Source organism: Gadus morhua, chromosome 12, assembly GCF_902167405.1.
Source record: "Gadus morhua chromosome 12, gadMor3.0, whole genome shotgun sequence".
Classification (NCBI taxonomy): Eukaryota; Metazoa; Chordata; class Actinopteri; order Gadiformes; family Gadidae; genus Gadus; species Gadus morhua.
The window spans coordinates 4,468,911-4,490,657 of NC_044059.1; the positions used below are offsets into that span (position 1 = coordinate 4,468,911).

Here is a 21,747-nt window from a genome sequence, read left to right on the forward strand (position 1 = left end):
TAATTGTCACTGTCACTTCCCTCCTGCTACCTGCCTTCACTGTGCCCGAGCCACGCCCACTCTATGGCCTCACTCCGCCCCTGGTTTTTGGCATGCTGTGCAGTGGCGTCTTTGCAATAGGGGCCAGTGGGGCACGGCCCCACCAGAGAACGCTGCCGTGCAGGGCACGATTATACTTTTCTTTTTTTTTTAAAAAATGTCATTGAGCATAAGTTAATAATACATTAATTGTTAATAATTAATTACATGTCCGCAGTTTTAATTTGATGAACGCAATTGTTGTAGTGTAGTAGTTGTGTGTGAAATAGTTCGTTGCTCCGTCTCGTCTGTTCCTCTCGGTGGGGCCCAGCCGAGATGGCCCTTTCTGCTGCAGTGTAGGAAACTGGTGCTGTTGCGCGAGCAAGCGCGTGCGCAACGCCCGCTTCTGTTTCGGCGGTGGGGCCAGAAGTTTAGTGCCCCAAAGCTCTTCTCATTGGCTGATTTGTAGAAAGGGCGGGGTTTACGGCGGGAGCCGATCAGATCTTGTTAGCTAGCTAACGTAGTTACTGTTACAGTTACAGTAAATAACAACAAATGGACGTTTCATTCATTAAATGATGAATCGTGTTGAGTATCTGTCTCATGTGAGATTTAGCACTTGAACAGAAGTTGGAGATAAAACGTTTGGGACCACATCGCCCGACGGATTTAATCATTATTCAAGAGGGAAAGGACAAGAATAGATCGTTCGACCAGGAGTGGTTCAAGCAGAAAAAAATGCTTGTGTTTCACCTCAGGCACACAAAGGAGACCAGACAGCACTGTCCTTAAAGCACAGGTAATTACCATCTTAGCCCAAACTTACTTAAATTTTCACCCAGGATTATCCAGGTCTGAATAGGCAACCACTCTATCAGGCTAGATTCATTGTTAATTGTACAGTATGGTGGCCTGCAAACTTAATACAACTTAAACCATACTTCTTATTTTTTTGGTATATTGTGAGTGGTGGCTTTGTATATTGATTGCTGTGTAAAGGGTGTGCGCCGTTGTGTTTTTATTGTTGCCACGTTGTTGTTTTCTTGAGTTTTGATATTGTGAGATCTTGAACGCTGCCATTTGGTGGTGCTATTGCTATAATAGCCTAATATATGTCGTCAGATTCGCGTTTGAGTGATGGCATTATTCAGCTGCAATTTTGGTCCCCTCTGTCACTTGCTACTGTTTTTGTTGTGATGGTAGTAATATGTGGTATTTCTGGATTGCGTTATAATATTTTCTTGCATGGGCCCCACCAGAGTTTCCAAACCAAAATCGCCACTGATGCTGTGCCACCAGCGCACCTGTGGCTGATTACCAATCAGTGGCTGATTACATCCTGCCACAGGATAGTGTGATTTATCTTCGTTCATGACTCCACGCCACGCCACGCCACACCATGCTCAAGCCCACGCCCACGTGGCTCCACGCCAAACCCGTGCTCGGCCCAGGACCCCCCCTTGCTCTTGCCCTTGTCTTGCCCCTGCCCTCTCCCTGGCCCTTGCCTCTATGTTGCAATCTTCTCCCTGTTTTTTGGACTTCCTTTTGGACATTTTCCCGGTCGTTGCGACCGCTAGTTTTCTGTTCCCCTGGAATTTAGTGCCCCGGTGCCTAGCCAAGCTCCTTAGTTTCCCCCCACTGTGGCTTTGCCCTTGCTCTTTGGTGCCTGTCGCCTACGACCCCTGTTTAAAATAAAACAATATTTTTTTGTTCAAGTATATCGTGTCTGCATTGCGGTCCATTTTCTGCACCTTGGCCAGCGGCCGTGACAATATTATTTCATCATTGGCTCATTTTGACTCATTAAACAATGAGATTGATTTGTCAGTTTAAGGTATAAAAGTAAATGTTCAACTATATATTGAGCTAAGGAAATTCATTGTTTGGTCTTATTAGGGAGAGAGACAGGTAACATAAAATTATTTTCCATGCCAACAAAGGTCTTTTGATTGATTACTTCTGAATACTTTGACTAAATCAACCCTATCCCAACGATAACCCCATGATCTAATATGATAGCCTTACTTCCTCATTGTTTATACACAAATACATTTGTATTATATTTGACTTTAGTAACTTTTCTAACGTTTTGCAAGGTCAATTTATACAGAGAAAGAGAGAGAGAGAGAGAGAGAGAGAGAGAGAGAGAGAGAGAGAGAGAGAGAGAGAGAGAGAGAGAGAGAGAGAGACAGAGACACAGAGAGAGAGAGAGAGAGAGAGAGAGAGAGAGAGGTACATAAACATTTCAACCATACTATCGTGTGTCAGAATGTTGTCCACCTTATTCCTTGTTCTGACAGCATAACCCAGTTGGAACCCCACTGCAGCAGCACCCCTGTGACCACAAACCTTGATAACAAACACACGCACAAAGAAACACATGCACGCACACACACATACACACTCAAACATTCACACACACACACTCACACATTCCAACACACAAACACACACACACACACACACACACACACACACACACACACACACACACACACACACACACACACACACACACACACACACACACACACACACACACACACACACACACACACACACACACCATTTGACCCCCAGACCCCCTCACTCGCAGACCTTCAGACCCCTAGACGCCAGACCCCCACGCTCACAGACCCTCATGCCCCCAGACCTTACTAGCCTCCAGATGGAGGGATATTTTGAACCCATGATTGCCACCAAAGAGAGAAAAACAGACAGAGAGACAGACAGACAAAAAAACAGACAGACAAATAAATATGCAGATAGAGAGAGAGAGAGCAGAAAAACAAAAACAAGAGACAGAGTATTTCAGATAGCCAGACATGAGAGGTGGTCGATGGGGGTAATTTCTTTCTTTGTGTTTAACTTGCTACGTGTACGGGCTCGCCCTGCAGCAGTCGCAAATACCACCCATCAGAGGCACTTGCCGGTTAGACTGCGCTTGCCTAAAATCTCTTAACTCAATTGTTTGATGCTTTGAGAGGTTGGAGCTGAGAAACATATTGCTTTATCAACTGACATAGAATCACTGGAACATCAAACGGAAATGTAATCTGGGAAATTCTGTATGAAGATGGAACATCACTGGAGATGTCTGCATAACTGAACTTGTGCCACAGTGACACCCAGTATGCTGGTAGTCTGCTCCTGGATTTTTGAGACTTGAAGTTCATCCTATCCATTCATACTGTTTTTTAAAATGTTAACAGTTTGGCAGGAAAATGTTTCATCATCTTCGCATATTACTCAAAACTAGTCGAACCAGTGACTAGAGGGATATAATCAAAACTAGTAAAACTAGTAACTATAGGGATTTCGTCAAAACTAGTGTCAGCGTATATATATGAGCCTATATGTTGGAGCTTTCTGGGAATGCACTTGAGAAAAACAAAACTCTGACTATTGTTGTTGCGCTGCTTAAAGTTGGTCTTGATAACACATTTGTTGTTTGTTGTTTTTTGTTGTTTGCTGTTTATAAGCACTGACTGATGAGGACCGATATAAAAAACTCACTTCTGGAGAGGTTTTGGACAGCTGCATGATGAAAAGGCTATGGGGTTGGGCTCCCAGAATGTGATTATGGAGTCCAAATCCCAGTTCTCGAATGCTTCCACGGAGACCTAGTTCTCCACTGCTTCTCCCATTTCAAACCATAACCATTTCTGTGTGCCTCTGTCTGGAAGCTGGGAAAACATGCTAGACTGTCAGGGGTTGTCAGCAGATATTGACCCAGCCAGTGGAACGTGAGCCTGATGAGACGAGACATCTGCATTAACCTTGATGCATGACGGAGTTCCCCGTCGCTACAAAACGTTTTTTGGAAGGTGTTTACCGACACCTTCACCGCCCCTCCCACAGAACAAACAAGGCTCTCTTTGACTGACAGGCGGAGCAATGCAAGCCAACAGATACATACAGTTGGAAGTCAAGGTTAGTGCTGCTGACTTTACTCTACAGCTGTAATTAGCCCCTCACCTCCCCTTGTTATTCACAGCACAGGGACATCGGAAACGCAATAGGTTTGCGGTTGGAGTCTCAATGATGAATGCTTACAGCCTTGGGACGAGATGGATGTCCTGGATGTCATCCTCACGGGATAGTGTAGTGTCCTTAAGGAGGACCTTGAGGATGTCCATCAGGAAGCTCTGCAGGATGTCAAAAAAGAAATGGCAGGCTTGACTTGTTTACAACAGTCCCCTTAAACCCCCCTTTCTCTCCAAGAGGGAGGTCATATACAACTGTTTACTTCAGCCAGTGGTCTACCAATCATACACTTTGGTGGGCTCAGACCACACCAGAAACCCTCAGCAGCCCCCCATTGACCAGTTCTATTGAAGTCCTGATCAAGATGTCTCATGAAAACGACCCCGACGCGTCTGTTACACAGAACCATATGGGAGGTTGTTATTACAAACTCTTTGGAGAAGGGAAGGCCCTTAGAAATATATGTTGCAGGTGATCAGATATACCATCTGTCAATAGCCATTCATCACATATCACATAGAACACGTACTTCCCCGTGGGATGCTGATTGGTCCGAACCACTGTGGTTTGGCCGACAGCCTCATAAATTGAAGCATGGCTAGAAGGATTGTCATTTGATCATTATCATGTGAATCCATCTGCCTGTAAAGGCAAACCCGAAAAACAGCAATCTCCCTGTTCCATATATTGTCATTGAATTGACAGAGTTTACCAAAACTAACATCAGTCTTGCCTTGCCCTGACCTCGTCCCGACGGTTTTGTCCTCAACAGACGATGTAAGTCTACACGTGGCGATCGAGATGTCCAGACTTCACGTCATGTGGTCTGCATGAGCGATCAACGGCTCTGAAAGCGGCCGTCACATCAGTCACGGGCTCTGGGTCGGCCTCCTGGTGCACGTCTGTCCCAGCCGGGGGGGCGAGGCGTCCCGCCCGCCCATGCGTGCCGTCCTGGCCTATCTTGGTGAGTGTGTTGTGGGGTGATCAGCACCATATGTGTGGGGGGTTAGGAGTTTGTGTGGGGTGGGGGCAAGGGGGTACTCTGCTCCTAACAGCTTGTTGATATTACACTGGTCACTGGACTTAATACTAAACTTAATACGAAAGCATATGGCCAGGCATGTATGGCTCGACCGGCGATTTCACCCTCCTTAACTCCAGTCGTCCATAGATGTTTTTTTTACTTTATGGATATTGTCCCTTTTTGTATGCAAGCGACTAGACCAGGCACACAGGGCACAGCGAGAAACGTTTATGAGATTAAGATCATTTAAATAACTTTGAAATAACTATAAAGCACTAAAAGTAATGAGAAAAGAAAGTAATATAAAATAAAAATATGAATAAATGACCATAAATGATCATTAATTGATTTACAAAGTTATGAATGGATGCATTATGCTGCAGAGTCTGGGTCAATTCATGTTGAACTATTGGTCTTTTACCTTGAAAGAAACCGGAGATGAAGAAACCCAAGACATCGTGCCTTGTGATCGTTCCCACAAAAGGTTTCAATATTTGATGATTGGACAGCTGATAGGCCTCGCGCCTGACGGAATGTTCCAGTGTAGCGGAAAGGTTTGGAAAACTCTGCGACAACAACGCATGACATGATAAAGGTAAGGGTTCGGGTCAGGGGAAGGGAACAGAGTCTGTTCCGCGCGATGTTGTACAACACACAACTTTTTCCGTATATCTCCTGTAATCACTCCTGGTGATTACAGGAGTGATTACAGGTCCCACAGCTATGGGATTGAACCAGTAAACAGACTGGGATGCTAGTCTGTCAAATTGTCCTGGTCCGCTCCTGATTTTCCCGTTCAACCTGCCTGCCAAGCTGATCTCACCTAATTAGCTCAACCACCTTCGCCTGTGCTCCCTCTATATCAATCCTCTCTCTCCACTCGGTCGCTGCCAGATCGTCTCTCGATACTCACAGAGCTTTTCCGCGACTCCAGAAACGTTTCTCCAACGCTGATCCTGCCTGTCACCGAACCCTCGCCTGTCTGACCACCCGCCTGTTGTCGAGTCCCCGCCGGCCTGTCTGCTCCCCTGTTTCCGGCCCCTCGCCTGCCTGTCTGCCCTCCTGATATCAACCCCTCGCCTACCCGACCACCCCACCGCCGACGGTACCCCCAGTCTGCCTGATTGCCTGACGGTTCCCGAACTCTTGCCTGTCCCCGTTTACTCTGCCTGCCCGACCCTGATCATCTGTGCGACCAATAAAACCGTTTGGACTGCCCTGTCACCATTGTCAGTCTGTGCACTTGGGTTCTGCCTACCCCCCCCCCCCCCCCCCCCCCCCCCCCCGTTACACAAATCGGATAATTCCCAGATGGAAAAGAGACAGGACAGCAGCTGAAGGCAATTGTGAACGTTCTAGAAGTGCGCACACATTTACCTGTCTCCAAGCCACGATCAAATGCAATTGCCTTCCATGATAATATACCTGTCACTATGGTAGCCATAGAGTTATTAATGTCTGTGCGTGAGTATTTAATAGGGCAAACATTGTCAGAACACACCAAACCTCCTTTATTCTTTCTGTCTTACAAACATTGCAAATATTTCAAGCTGCTTTGCACCTGTCATAAAAATGAGAGAACCTGTTTTAAATCATCCTCTCCAGCTATTGGCCACAGGCCAGAACAGGAACTGGCTACAGGAGAGGGTGGGAGTTCCCATGGTACCCCGTCGCGTGTTGACAAACAGTAAGGCTTGAGGCCTCGAGGTTCTAATCTGGAAGGGGCGAACAGAGTCTTAATGCTCAACCGATTTTAAACTGTGACTCAAACACCAAAGGGCTTTTCAGACAACACACTCAGGCAGACCTCCCTTCACATCCCTTGAAGAAGTTTGCGTTGTTGGGTTGGGTTCTAATTATTATTATTACTGTGTACTTAAGAACACAGTAATAATAGAACTTGATTAAGAACTTGTGTGTATGTTTTCTTGGCCAGGAAATGGGTTATTTGTTATCGGTTTACTTAGGACTTGTGTTTTAATTGTGTAACAATTTTGACTTCTTGTTAACTACAGAATGTACATATTGCGGCATGTTATGGTTTTATCAAACCACATCTAAACCTTAACAGGATGGGATTATGGAGGAAAACAGAGACAGGTCCTTAAGGAGCAGGTAAGAGTCAGGCAGTGAGTATAGGTCCTTAAGGCGCAGGTAGGGGTCAGCCAGCACAGACACAGGTCATTAAGGAGCAGAGAGGGCATAGACAGTAGAGATAGGTCATTGAGCAGCAGGTATGGATTGGAAAGGGAATGCAGACATAGGTCATTAGAGAACAGGTAGGGGTTGGACAGTACAGAGACACGTAATTAAGAAGCAGGTAGGGGATAGACAGTGAGTACAGAGACAGGCCATTGAGGAGAGAGTAGGGGGCTAGATGGTCCCCAACCCCTTCATCCACCCCAAAAACCAACCAGTTCTCGACCCCCTAAACACCCCACCATCAGGCCCCTCCTCCCATGATTGGTCGGCACTTCCTGCACAGCTTGACGCACAGGAAGCGGTGGCTTCCCACAAAGCAACACATAGGAGACGCTTACCTTCCACACCCCACCTCACCCCCACCATTCAGTTTAACTGCTGAAAAGAACGACAACTTCTGAATAAAGACGGTTTCTGTCCAGTGTTTCCTGTGGAACCCACTTTTCTAGTAGAATGTCTCAAAGCCATTCATGTCTTTTTCAAAAATGTGATTAAATGTAAAAGCAATGAATCAAAAGTCGTAAAAATATCAATAGTCATCATTGATAAGTTGCTTTGTGTTTGGGGTATTTATGTATTGTGTTCACGTCGGTAAATCGGTAAAATTCTTGACAACATATTAACCACACTGATCTGTCTTCTCACCGATGTATCAATTACCCTTACTTACCGATATCATATTCGATATATATTTTATATATACTATAATATAATTATCCACCAGCCACTGGAAAATGTCTCCTAACTTATCTTCCCTCCTACTAACTTTGTATGTATCTTACTGATGTGTTACCCATGTTCCACACACCAAACTTTCTATTATTGTACCTATACATATTACTAAAATGTATATTCAGTACCAACATTATTGTACGTGCTAATACTATAGGTACTACCTGTTATACTACTAGGTACTATGTCTCAATTATTCAATGTATATATAGTAACCCTTACATTATTGTACCTATATATTACTAAAGTGAGCTGTTATTGTTCCTACATCCACATACACAATTGTCTTCTAACCTCCAGGCCTGATGTGGTTCTCCGCTTTCATAGAATGGAAACAACGAGTGGTTTGAAATCAAACTGTCTGGAAGTGTCTGTAGGAAGAAGGTGACATGCTTGTCAAGGAAAAGAACGACCACAAGAGCAGCACGATGATGTAGCAACAGCACATACACACACACACACACACACACACACACAAACACACACACTCACACACACACACACTCACACACACACACACACACACACACACACACACACACACACACACACACACACACACACACACACACACACACACACACACACACACACACGCAAATGCACACACACGCAAATGCACACACACGCAAATACACACAAAAACACACACACACACACACACACACACACACACACACACACACACACACACCTTCTAGGACAACGACAATTCTCTGACATGTTCCTCTACATTTGATTTCCTGCCCGGAGACATACACACCATATACTCCAATATGGTGGACTTGCATGTGCGATGCCGAGGGGAAGAAGGCAATACGACGGAAGCTTAGAAACATTGCTCTCTCACTCCTGCCGTATTGGATTTAAGGAGTTATATATTTAGGGACTCTTATTATTCTTTCCCTTCCCCTCAGAGGATTTATGGTTAGGGAGCGTGTGTCGTATCAAGTGAGCCTGTGAAGCCCTTTGAGACTGCGGAGCTGTGATTAAGGGCTGTACAGATAAAATGGACCCAACTTGACTATAAAAGGTGATAATCCCCATAAATCCTGGCCCCCTGGGCAGGCTGCTACCATGGGAGCACTGCAAAGAAAGATACTTCAGTGTAGAGCTCTTGTAAGCATCGCAAGGCACACTCCTAATGGTGATAGTGTTGCAGGTTGTCCTTCCTCTTTTATTGCCTCTGCGTGTGTGTGTGTGTGTGTGCGCATGTGTTGCACACACGCGCACATGTGTGTTTGATTTATCACTGTTAGTAGTTCAGTGAGCCCTGAACGACCCCATATTACGCTAACGACAACCTAGACCTTGTGATCCTACCATGTTATTAGTGGCGGGAGTATACAGGAGGCCAAAGAACTAATCTATAAATCCTATCCGCTCCTTTTTTCCTTCGTTTCTGTTTAAGCAACGAGCACTGACGCACAACAACATTTTCATTCAAACCCTCTGCGTCTGAATGGTGGGATTTCCTGCCCGTGTCTTATCACTGAGATCCGGACACAATGGCCTCTGCCCACGCACACATGGACCCCCGGCCCCTCACTCCACACAGAGAGAGAGAGGGAGAGAGAGAGAGAGAGAGAGAGAGAGAGAGAGAGAGAGAGAGAGAGAGAGAGAGAGAGAGAGAGAGAGAGAGAGAGAGAGAGAGAGAGAGAGAATGAGACTGAGATAGATAAAGCGGGAGACACAGAGTTACATAAACATTTGAGCCTTGCTGTCCTGGAAGTTAAAAAAGTTATTGTGGTGACACTGAACACCACCATTGCTCGGGCTGGAGAAAGCCATAACTCAATTGGACTCCTCTCAGTCAGAGGTCCATGCTGTTTTTCCTGAGGCCAAAGTCTTAAGGCCTCTTGAAGCAGGAAGCCCGCAGTGGAATTCATAACAGAGATCCATAATCAGGAAATTACCCGGTGTTTGGTGCGGCGCTGCAGGATGTGACTGCACAGCTATGCTACAGGTGCTGGACAGTAAGGGGGCTTAATTGAGATTTTAGAACAACGGTTATGTTGGTTTTGCATGTGCTCCCCGTGTCAACATAGAGTTCCTGTTCCGGTTTGCCTCAAACTCCAGATCAATATAACCCTCCACAGCCCATAAGCAAGGCAAGGGGACTAAAAACTTGAGTTACTTCCTGGACACCACACTGTGTGACAGCGCTCTGCACCTAGCATCGCATGGGTTGAATGGAATAGAAAATACCTTCTGAAAAGTATGGGTCAGTTTGGGTGCTAAAGAGCAAGGATGGATAGTAACGGTGCTTAATAATAAGGGTTGCTAAGTGTAGACGTCATGGGTAAGTATTGGTGGGTAGAGGAGCTCAGAGAAAGGATGGTTTGGTTTAGGTGAAAAGTTCAAAATGGTTAGGTGGGAAAGGTTTGTGGTTGGCTACTCGTTTAAAGATTTGGATACATTTAATTGCATTAAGAGGGAAGGGTAGTGTAGTGGCTGGGCCTTTCAGAAGGTTCTGGTTTCAATCCCTAATCCCTAAAGCCCGCCTGTTTGGATCCTTTAGCAAGACGCCTAGCCCCCCTTTCCTGCTCATAATGACCTGTATCTCAATTCAGAAGAATAAATAAAAAATATGCTGTTCCCATTAGTGACATAAAATGTAAATGTTCTGTCGGCTCATTCTGGAGGAGGTCTTTGGGACCGTGGCCAGAAGGGAACTACATGTTCACGGAGGCCCAGATGGTGGACAATATGTTTACGGGCTATAATGAGCCATGTGTCATATGCCAGATTAAAGGCATGAGGGGGAGTTTTGGTTGTTGTGAACAACGGGAGCGGCCGGTCGCACATTGTTGGACAAAATGGCGCCATCCACAATACATTTGTTACCAGGGATAGAAAAAAGTAGAAAACAGAAAGAAGAAGCAATATATCTTTCACAGTGAATTTCATGTCCACCATTTTATTTACATTGACGTTGAAATAGCAATACATGGTAAGATTTACACATTAATAATATAGCTTCCAGTTTAATAAATACGAAAAAAAAATACACATAACAACCTCAGAGACAAACAGGCTTGAGTTGAGAGTGATTAGCGTAAGATTACACGGCTAGGCTCGGTTAAAAGACCCCCGGGGTACACATTACGTGCTAATGGAGGGCCTCCCTCCCTCCCAAATGTCAAACAGGGGGCCTTTAGAGACCCTGTACAATTGGTCTATGAACGTCGATGTTAAGCTCTGTTTGCACAGCATGCCACGGACCTTGACAAACAAGTTTGTTTTTTTCCGTTTTTTATCGTTTTTATGATGTCCTCTAATGAGGCCCTCTGAAAGTCTTCTGTTTAAAGTTGTCACGGCGACGGAAACATGAAACCGCCGGAGCTGTTGAGTTCCTTCTTTCAGGGTGCGCGTTCTGCGTGCGAGTGACACGCAGAACAAACAAGAGTCAGCGTGTGAACGTACCGCATGTCTTCCTGGAGACTAAACATCTTTAGAGAGTGTACAACACTACTTTACAACATGAGCTTGTACATATTTACACAACAGCGTCAGGACACCTAGCCTACACCATTTGGGGACCTTTTAACAGTGGCACAACATTTGGTCATATTGTCTGCAGGGGGGCAAACACACACACACACACACACACACACACACACACACACACACACATACACACACACACACACAAAAACATACACTCACAGTCCTGGTGCTCTTGATAACAGCACAGCAGTCTGCCTAGGTGAGGGGGTTGGGGGGTTCCTGATCCAGAGATGACGCTGGTCTCCAGGTGTTCCTACGTCCCGTGCCTGGAACAGGACACAGCTGGATGGGAAGAATAGTGGAACTGCTGGGGCTGGAAGGGGGGGGGGGGCAGCTCCTGGCCGGGGCCCCGGGAGATGACAACATGATTGTGAGACATGAATACAGGAAGTCCTCTCCACTCTCCTTGTTGTTGAGCCACCAGCCTGACAATCAGCCTCCAGAAGCACTTTAAGCCTAATCTCATCAACTGCCTGTACTCTCCGGGAAGGCAGCGCAACACCAACACGTATGACAGCAACAATATGAAGCACGGCTTGACTCTTCCAGGTTCAAGAGTAACCGCCGGAACCCTGAGGCAAAAGCCCCGTTGTCTGATTGGTCGTCAGTGACGTCACCTGGCACAAATTTGAGCCAATCAATATACCCTTGTTTGACCAGTGGTAGTGCTGTTCCTGCGGGTTTGATTTTAGCGTTTCAGTTGCAGGGTATGAAATGTCGGTACCTGTCTCATGACTGTAAACAAAGATAAAGTACTAAGACCTGCAGCAGGAGTCCTTCCAGTTATTTATACATTCAAACAAACTCTCAAGCAGCCCAGCGGGCACAACGTGAAACCGCTCACTTCAGTGGCCTATCGCAACAGGAAAATAGACAAGCTTGTTACCTCACAATTTTAGCTTAGCTTTCCTCATTTCTTCGTAAGAATTTAACCAAGTTCACGAGTCATTGCAACCACCACTATAATTTCTAAAAGAGATATATATATATATTTATATTTATGTACATGTATACAGCAAGAAAACCAAGCTTATAGTACCACAACCAATGAGCAAACCCAATTGAATAATTTCACCTTGTAACTCTGGCTGTGTATGTACATGTATTTACGGCTAGACCACAAGGGATGAATGATAAAATAATTACATAAGCGTTGAAATATGAATTGGTTTGGTCATTGGTTAGTCTTTTCTATGATGTAGCTAATTTAAGTTTTTATATCAGCACTTGCGCTACAGGCAAGCTAAAGCCTATTTTTAACAGGGATCGCAGTATTTTTTATTTAAATTGGCCCCGTCCCACCCAAGACTTAGTCCTTCTTATAACGTTTGACCTCAACAGGTGAAAATAATACTGAGAGAGAAACTGTTTGAATGAAATAATGAAAGCTGTTTCCCAGTGTGCGTGTGTGTGGGGGTGTGTTTTAGCGTGTTTGTTTGCTTATGTGTGCTACTGTGATCGTATATCTGTATGTTTGCATGTGAAATAACATCACCATAAGTGCCTCCAGTGCCTATCACAAACATTTTTCAATCGATAAAAAATTAAAATGCTACACAAATTTTCTTGAAAGCAACAGAAATAAAAATGATAAACAGAAAGTAAAAATAAATGTTCCAGTAACAAATTGTTTTCAAATAGACTCAAAAAGTACATGAAATGTGGTAGGAAAAAAATGTGATAGATGAAAAATATGTTTTTTGTATAACAGTCTTAGGTACTTAAAAAAAAAAGTGGACCTCACACTCAGTTGCGTGTCTTCTAAGTCCAAGGTCCTCCTAAACCAATAGGCAGTGAGAGAGCTCCTCTCTTGTATGCGTACACATATATCTCCTTAGTGGCTCGCATATTTTAGTTTGTCTCAATTTTCTCTGGAAGAACCAGACATCGAAATAGTACTTTGGTACTACTAAGGTTTTGGGGGTTGGTTTTTGGTGTTTTTTTGTCCAACAGGCACTTCATGGGCTGCCTATACTGGGTGGGGTCCTCACACACGGTGTGCCCTTAGGCTCATTCCCTCCAGGAAGACCTCGTCCTGGGCCAGTAGCGGCTGGCTGTGGGTGCCAAGAATGCCAGGGTTAGGATAGTGTAGTGATGCATTCTGGGTTGGTGGGTCCCCCCTGGCCCCGGCGGACCCTGTGATCCTCGAGTTAAAGTTCAGATAGATCTAAAAAAACAAAACAAATATATAAATAAAAAATGGTTTTAGTTACAGGACAGGTTTTTAAAATGCACGTTTTTACAATATTTTTATATGTCCAATTGTCTGGGTGAACCCAAACTTTTGAACGGTAGTGTATATTTGATAGTTGGTGCGTCAAACCGAGAGCTGGCAAGTCACAGTGAGAACATCTTTATGGGAACCTTAATGAGTCGCTAAAGAGCCTTTTTAACCACAGCACTAAAGAACTTTTTCAACCAACATCATAAACATACTCCTCTTATAGGCTTTTCACACATGAACTCAGGATGAACTACGGGGAATCAGGTCCAAAGATGATCAGGAGTTGCCCTTTCACACAAGCAACCCACAACAGTAGATAGGCTGTATCCCACGTGTTCACCCATATCAGATTTAGATCATATATACGTTAGGCTAGGACTGGCGCCAGGGTAAAGGCGTTTAGGAGGCAGGACGTAATGCAAAAAGTATGCAGCAGAATTTGCTGTGTTTTGTTTACATATACATCCTCACCAGGGATTATACTGAGTTCTGACTTTTGGTGCATGCGTGAAAGGCCTTTTAGTCTCTAACCACTAAACCAGTCCAAACATCCCTAAACAAGACTTTTCAAGTTTTAGTCTGCACCTAATGGTTATGACTATTTATTAGAAGACAAGTCATCAATAACTTTTATCCAAAGCGGCTTACAGAGAATTTGAATCGGAATTAAGATTGGATAAAATTGTAAGGAACAGGTCAGGAGATTGGCATCTAAGAACTGGATCAACACGTGGACCTGCCTGGCTTGAACTGGATCTCAGGAGGTGGACCTACTTTTCTGACATAGTTTTACCTGCTTGAATTGGATCTCCATGTTTCGAGGTGGACATATACACAAACTGGTTTGAGATAGACCTACTGGTTTTAAGTAGACCTACTGGTTTGATACATTCCTATTGGTTTGAGATATACCTAGTGATTAGAGATAGATCTACTTATTGTGATAGACCTGATGATCCTTCTGGTTTGAGATAGTCTTACAGGTTTAATATATAGTCCTACAGGTTTCAGATAGTTCTAATGGTTGGAGATGGTCCTACTGGTTGGAGATAGTCATACAGGCTCAATATAGTCCTACTGTTTTGAGATAGTCTGACTGATTGGAGATAGTAGAACTGGTTTGATATGGACCTACTGGTTTGACATGGACCTAATGGTTTGAGATAGATGTACTGTTTTGAGATGGACAAGGCGGTTTGTGTTAGTCCTACCGAGGTTCACCTATGAGGTTCACCTATGTGTTTGTGATAGACCTACTGGTTTGAGGTTCACCTACGTGTTTGGTGGTGTCTGACAGCTGCTTCTCGATTCTCTCTACTATCTTCCTGAAGGGTGGTCTCTGACAGGGGTCTGCATCCCAGCAGGACCTCATGATCTGGTACCTGGGAATGAAACCATTTTTCATGTTGTGAAAGAAATCATGACATTATAAACTGATAAGGGAGATAAAACACAGCAATTATAAAACTACTGTATAATTAAAGGTTACATCTACAATGTCTTTCTAGTTATGTCTGTAACATGTTTGTTGTTGTGTTGTTTCTCCAGAGGGGAAAGACTCCCTGGAATTTACTTTCATTTAATTATTTCCTTGTGCAAATAAATAAACTAAACTTAATCATAAAAATAGAATAAGATTCTGTCGTATTGTAATCTGAAATGATGCAATTATAATTACAAACTCAAGCAGGATCTGTAATAGTAATGTGATACTGATAAGGTCCGACATGATTGACATTAGAATAAACAAACACAGAGTTTGAGATTCTAATCTGGAAGTTGAACAAACAAAGGGTAGTGTCCTCAGGTTGAAAGAGGCGTACCACAGCCCTACAGTTAGATTCAGGGCTGTTGCTTTGTTAATTAACATTATGATTCCTCATGACCGCCCACATCCAACCATCATGGTTTGTCCATCATTTTGTTGGGGACGACAAACAAACCAACTTACATTTCGCTCGGGGCAAAGTCTGGGGCGTCCATTCTGTAGCCCTCCTTAATCAGCTTGTAAAACTTGGAGTCCACTGGCATACCTGGGTAAGGGCTATTTCCTGTGGGACAGAGAACAGGGGCTAGTCAGGGCCCAGACAGAAAGACAGACACAAACGTTTGCACGCATGCACACACTTGGGCAACCATGCATACATACATAAAGACAAACAAACTTAGACACACACAAAATCTCTCACTCTTTTTGTGTCTCTCTCTCAAATTCCATAATGCTTTTATTGGAATGAAATGTATGTGGTTTCTTCCAAATATAATTTTCTGTATGAGTTTCTGTATGTCCTTCGATATTCTCGACAACCATACATCCGATCGTCTTCCAACTCGGCGGGTGAAATACAGAGCACTCAAGGAAGGGCAGTGTCCGGTGCGAGATCTAGCAGTGTGTTACTAACGCCAGAGGTGCAAAATATTAAGTGCATTGAGAGGGGACTCCTTTTGATCTGTTACACCGCCAAATGGTATGCTGGGTACAGCTCCCTTCTTTCCGTCACTTTAAATGGGCAAGGCACAAGTTACATGAACATGCCAAGTACAAAACCAAAGCTGTGTGTGTGTGTGTGTGTGTGTGTGTGTGTGTGTGTATGTGTGTGTGCGTGTGATGGTGGGTGGTGCATGTATGTACAGATGCATTCACAGGCTCCAGGTGAGCGAACGCACCGAGTGAGAAGATCTCCCAGAGCAGGATGCCGTAGGACCAGACGTCGCTCTCGAAGGTGTACACACACTCGAAGATGCTCTCCAGCGACATCCACTTCACCGGCAGACGAGCCTACCACAAAAACAAGTGTGTTCATGTCACAAGCTAACATCTTTCTTTACGACACAGAGCCCACTCCAGGCTAGACATGAAAGATGCTAATTATGATGCTTATAGATAATAAAGATGGTTGTTAGATCTTTCACACTGACACATTTCCCATGGGATCAAAGCAAGAATGTAGACAGCATCCCCTTTGTTTTGTCACAAAGTGCCTTGCTGTGGACATGTGCTTTAGAGGGGGCCTGCCCGTAATTCCGACACCTCATTGTTCCGACGTCTCAATGGTCCGAAATATTTCCCATTAGATCGACATGCCACTATGCCGACGGTTCAATGTTCCGAAAATGGAACCCATTGGTCCGAAGGGCCGTTTGTCCGACTTTTCAAAAAGGAGGCGCATTAGGCCGACGGTTCAATGTGCCGAATAGGCCTACATATAAAGAGTTTTATACCTCGCTCGCGCTCTCGCTCTCTCTCGCTCTCTCTCGCTCTCTCTCACTCTCTCTCCAAAATACAACATAGGCCTACATATCACGTTCACGATGAATATTGGAGAGCAAAGTGACAACGCTTCACTTCATTTCGACACAGGGTGTTTCAGCCCCATTGACAGAGAGCGTAGGTCTAATTCTCAACACGGGCACACACACACACACACACACACCGTTTGACTTCTTTACGGGAAAAGTATTAGTCCTTGTATAACGTGCGCTTCATAAATTCACCTCTTGTGACCGTTCAAGCCCACAGCAACAGTCTGGCTTGGTGAAGTGCACTGCTGGAACTTAGCCTACCCTCTTTTATTTTTGGTTTCATAATCACACATGTGGAATTGCGCCTTGGCCTATTCGGCCTATTGAACCATCGGCCTAATGCGCCTCCTTTTGGAAAAGTCGGACAAACGGCCCTTCGGACCATTGGGTTCCATTTTTGGAACATTGAACCGTCGGCATAGTGGCATGTCGATCTAATGGGAAATATTTCGGACCATTGAGACGTCGGAGCAATGAGGCGTCGGAATTACGACATGGCACCCTTTAGAGCACATGTTAGTACTTGATAGATATGCTATTTTTTCCTCCAAAATTCCTTGCCAGACCGGACAAATAATCACCACGGTCTTATTCAATATGTTCAGGTCTGAAGTCGATGCTAACCTAGCATGTAGCCATAAACAATGCACAGTAAAATTATGGTGTCACACCAATACCAAGCCAAATCTATTTAATCCATATGAACTTTTTAACCTACTCAATAAAGTAGCCCAAAACTTTTATTTAGCTGAAATAAATATGGCAAGATTTGGTTGCAATGATAGCTGAATTGCTGATTTTGAAGGATAATCATTAGCCGTAGCAATAGCCTTAGCATTAGCCGTAGCATTAGCTGTAACAAAGTCGTAGCGGCAGACTTACATTGCCTTTGACCACATAGTTGGAGTCAGTGGTGATGTCCCGGGCCAGACCGAAGTCACAGATCTTGGCCACTCTCCCCTGGGTCAGCAGAATATTTCTGGCTGCTAGGTCTCTGTGAATACACTAAACAAACACAAACACACCAAATCAAGCATTAGTGCCAGAACAAACCGTGCCTGTGATTCAGTGACATTCGGACCGCCGCCACATACCATCTAAGGCTCTGTAATAGGCTGATTGATGCTTCGGTGAATGGGCTGCGGTTCCACCCATTGAACAAAGACCAAGCTGTGTCTGTCGAGTGGGCTCATCACGAAGCAAAGTAAAAGGATTTTCCCATGACTTTCAACACATTTACGATTAAACAATACCATCTTCCTGATCATGTTTGTTCCGGAATTTTACGTCTAGGATCAATAAAAAAAGATCTTATTTTATCTGATCGGCTACAAAGTTGTCTGACTTAATAGGACATTATTGAACCTCATTCATTTTGAAACTGGATATCGTTGTGAAATAACCCTGAAAACTCGTGCTCACATTTTTGGTGGCGAGGAAGTCCATCCCCTTGGCGACCTGGTAGGAGAAGCTGAGCAGGTCCTCTGTGTCGAGGCTCAGACTGTCCTCCTGCAGCATCTGACTGGTCACGTCCTCGTCACTGTTGGACCCGCCTGGGGGACAGCAGGACACCACATTCATTGACTTGAGATTTTGGTGTAGAGGGGGGTGTAGAGGGTTGTAAAGGGGAGTTGTGAGTAAACGAGTCTTGATGAGACGTTATCACATACTACACATATACTGTCATGATCTAAACAACAACAAGGCATGATGAGTAGGTGGTTGAATGGATGAGTGTGTGTGTGTGTGTGTGTGTGTGTGTGTGCATGGGGGGGATGGCTAGTCGGGCTTGCCTTTGCGTAGCGAGCGCCTCCTCTCGGACGAGGAGGTGCAGGGCGATGGGTCAGTGCCAGAAGGATTCATCACCATGTAGCCGTTCCTGCCGTCGCTGCGGAGAGAGGAGCAGCCGGGGGGTGAGACAGCAGCCTCAGACCCTCCCACCATCCGTCTGCCTGTAGCTGCTCACTCTCCTGCTGCGGCCGTCGCTCCCTTCCTCCCTCCTCCCTATCTCCTCCCGGTCTGACTCAGTGTCTTCTTTCCTACCTCCTCTCTCTCTCATCCCTATCGTAATCAAGTACTCCTTTCTTCCATCCTCTCGCCTTCCTATACATGTCCCTTATTTCCTGTATCCAATTCTCATCTTTTCTTTCCTCCCTTCTCTCTCTGTACCTGTCCTTCTCCATCGCTTTCCCAACAAGGAGCTCCATTTTCCTCCCTCCTCCATCCCTACCGAACTCAATCTCTCCAGCCTCTCTCCAACCTTCTCCTAGACTCGCCTCTCCATTCCTCCCTCTTTCCATCTCTCTCCCAAACTCAAACTCCTCCCCTCAACCCCACACACAATCACCTCAATATCAATCTCCCTTCCCTCCATCTCTCTCCCCTCTATCTCCCTCTTCTTGTTCCCTCTCACCTTTCCATACTGAAGCCCTCTTTTCTTTCCGTTTCTTTTCCCTCTCTTTTCTTCTTCGTCCTCCCTCTCACCCATTCTTCTCCCATCTAAAAGTAGGCAATATATATCTTACACGATATTTTTCTCAAAGTCTCTATCCCCCTCCCTTCATTTTTTTTCTCCCTCTGTCTCTCTCTCTTCCACTCCCTCTGTCCCTTTGTGTGTCTCTCTCTCTGTGTTTCTCGCTCCCTCTCCACCCCCTCCAGTTGGGGGTCAACCGGTCTGTTCAGTCATTAAGGAAGAGGGTGCTGTTCACAGTGTTTTTTAACACGTCCCTCTTCGTTCCACTGCTAGCGCAAGCTGTTAGCGCGTGAAAAGCCTGGACGCCTGTTCTGCCGCTTCTCCCAACGGACGAAACAAAACACCCGTGCCGATCTCGTGTATCAGTGCGATCTGGCACGATGAGGATGTCGTTAGGCATCACACTGTGTCACTATTGCATGACAGCAGATCGCTTTTGTTCAGAGTCGTGTTTTCTTCCCCTGATTCATTTAGAGAGGAACAGATCTGTGGTTGGATCGGATGAATTGTGTCCTTTAGACAGGTGGAGTGCTTCCAACAGGGGAGAAGCTGCATTGATACCGTGCCTTGGAGATTTACTCATGAATCAACTCTTCCTGAGGTAGTATAATGGCTTTAGGGAACATAAGCCCATAATTCCTGCCCATCATTCCTGCCCTTGAAGAATGCCAGGAATGATATGTGGCATAAGACCACAAGTCGGAGTCAAACCCTGGTCGCTGCAAGACGTACTGCCTACATGCTTAGGGAATATTAACACTGCATGAGTATCTTTGTATGAGGTAAGTTAAAAGTCAGTTTAAGGCAGAGCAGTTCAAAGCAATACCTGCTTCTCCGACCGTGCATTGATGCCCATAAATTAACACACAGTAGTACGACACGGACCATAACACATTGTGTACATGCTAAGCTCTACTGACCTGCCAGGGTTACTATGCCGGAGGATGTTTCTGTAGTAGCAGTCATCCTCCATCTTGGAGCTGAAGAATGTCTCCCTCTTCCTCCGCAGGAAGTTCAGCAGGTCACCGAAGCAGCAGAACTCAGTGATCACCAGGGTCGGACCTGCGGACCAACCACAAGCCTTGAGCCGCCATGCTGAAGCACACAGCGTTTATAGGGCCCCAAGGTTCTGAGTTTGAAACCCAATGTCGGACGTCTACCCGAAGGGATCCTAGAGCAAGAGGCTCCAACCCCTTTCGGAATTAGCTGTAAGTTGGTTTTGATGAAAGCATTTGGTAAAATAATATATTTTCAGTTATTAGCTGATAATTGCTAGTTGATGGTCAATCAAAGATTCCTGATGAGTCCCTGGTGGACCTGACCAAAGTCTGACCTCATATGAAAAATTGGGTTTTTTAAAACATCTCTACATAATATATTATAACGTACAACTTGCTATCGTGCTATTATCTTAGAACTGAACTTGTACCTGAATAAATAAATCCCACACCCAAACTTAACCAACTGCTTCATCCTTTTCTACTTAATGAAACACCTATAAGTCCCCGTTCAGCGGACTCCTCACCTCCAACGGTGCAGGCTCCCAAAAGGTTGACGATGTTCATGTGGTTTCCGAGGTAACTGAGAACTTTGAGCTCGGACATCAGTGCCTCTTTCTCTGTGGCGTGGGCACTTGCTGCAGGAGGGGTGAAAGGGTGAAAGACGTTGTGTGACTTTATCAAGGGTTTGATGAAAACTTATGGCCTATGTTTGATGAAGCCTATGGTTCCTGATAGTGGAAAGTCGATTGCAAGAGATTTAATTTATTCAACTATGTTAAAGGTGACATATTATACCACCAGGTGTCTGACAATTAAATGACGTTTCCTCTCCCAGCTGTGTTTGTTTTCCACCTACGTTTGAGCATTTTCACGGCAACGGTCATGACTGAGTCGGCCTTGGATAGTCCGTACGCCGTAGCTTCTACCACCTTCCCAAACGCCCCCGATCCCAGCGTTTTCCCTGCAAGAACAAGACCTGCAGAATTACTCAACCATCCTGGTGGATCCCTCCCCAGCCAGGCTGGCTTGCTGCCAGGCCTGGAGCTCCCAACATGGGATGAGCAAGCCAAGCCTCAGGCCCCCCTGGGGCCATGCGCACTCAAGGACATGCCAGATCCTGTTTGGAGGTGGTTTGGATGGCAACAAAATGTCAATAGCACTCATGTTTGCATTAAGGGAGTGGTGCGTGGTAAATTAAAACTCAGGGAAGCTGGGTTCAGTTGACCAGCTCACCCCACGCCCAGCAGACACAAAGGCTATCAATCAGGAAGTA

General features: G+C 45.1%; 1 protein-coding gene across 6 annotated transcripts in view; it reads right to left on the reverse strand.

Moving 5' to 3' along the window:
- Positions 1 to 10,851: 10,851 nt before the first annotated feature.
- kita (KIT proto-oncogene, receptor tyrosine kinase a) overlaps positions 10,852 to 21,747 on the reverse strand; it is a 28,380-nt gene continuing 17,484 nt past the window's right edge. For all 6 annotated transcript variants that reach the window (XM_030372890.1, XM_030372888.1, XM_030372889.1 and 3 more), the window contains exons 12-21: positions 21,331 to 21,435; positions 20,999 to 21,109; positions 20,394 to 20,535; positions 18,794 to 18,888; positions 18,423 to 18,553; positions 17,883 to 18,005; positions 16,365 to 16,476; positions 15,649 to 15,748; positions 14,974 to 15,079; positions 10,852 to 13,640 (exon numbers count right to left, since the gene is read on the reverse strand). In XM_030372890.1, the coding sequence (XP_030228750.1) occupies positions 13,461 to 13,640; positions 14,974 to 15,079; positions 15,649 to 15,748; positions 16,365 to 16,476; positions 17,883 to 18,005; positions 18,423 to 18,553; positions 18,794 to 18,888; positions 20,394 to 20,535; positions 20,999 to 21,109; positions 21,331 to 21,435 (1,205 nt within the window). In that variant the 3' untranslated portion in view covers positions 10,852 to 13,460. The remainder of the gene's footprint in view (positions 13,641 to 14,973; positions 15,080 to 15,648; positions 15,749 to 16,364; positions 16,477 to 17,882; positions 18,006 to 18,422; positions 18,554 to 18,793; positions 18,889 to 20,393; positions 20,536 to 20,998; positions 21,110 to 21,330; positions 21,436 to 21,747) is intronic.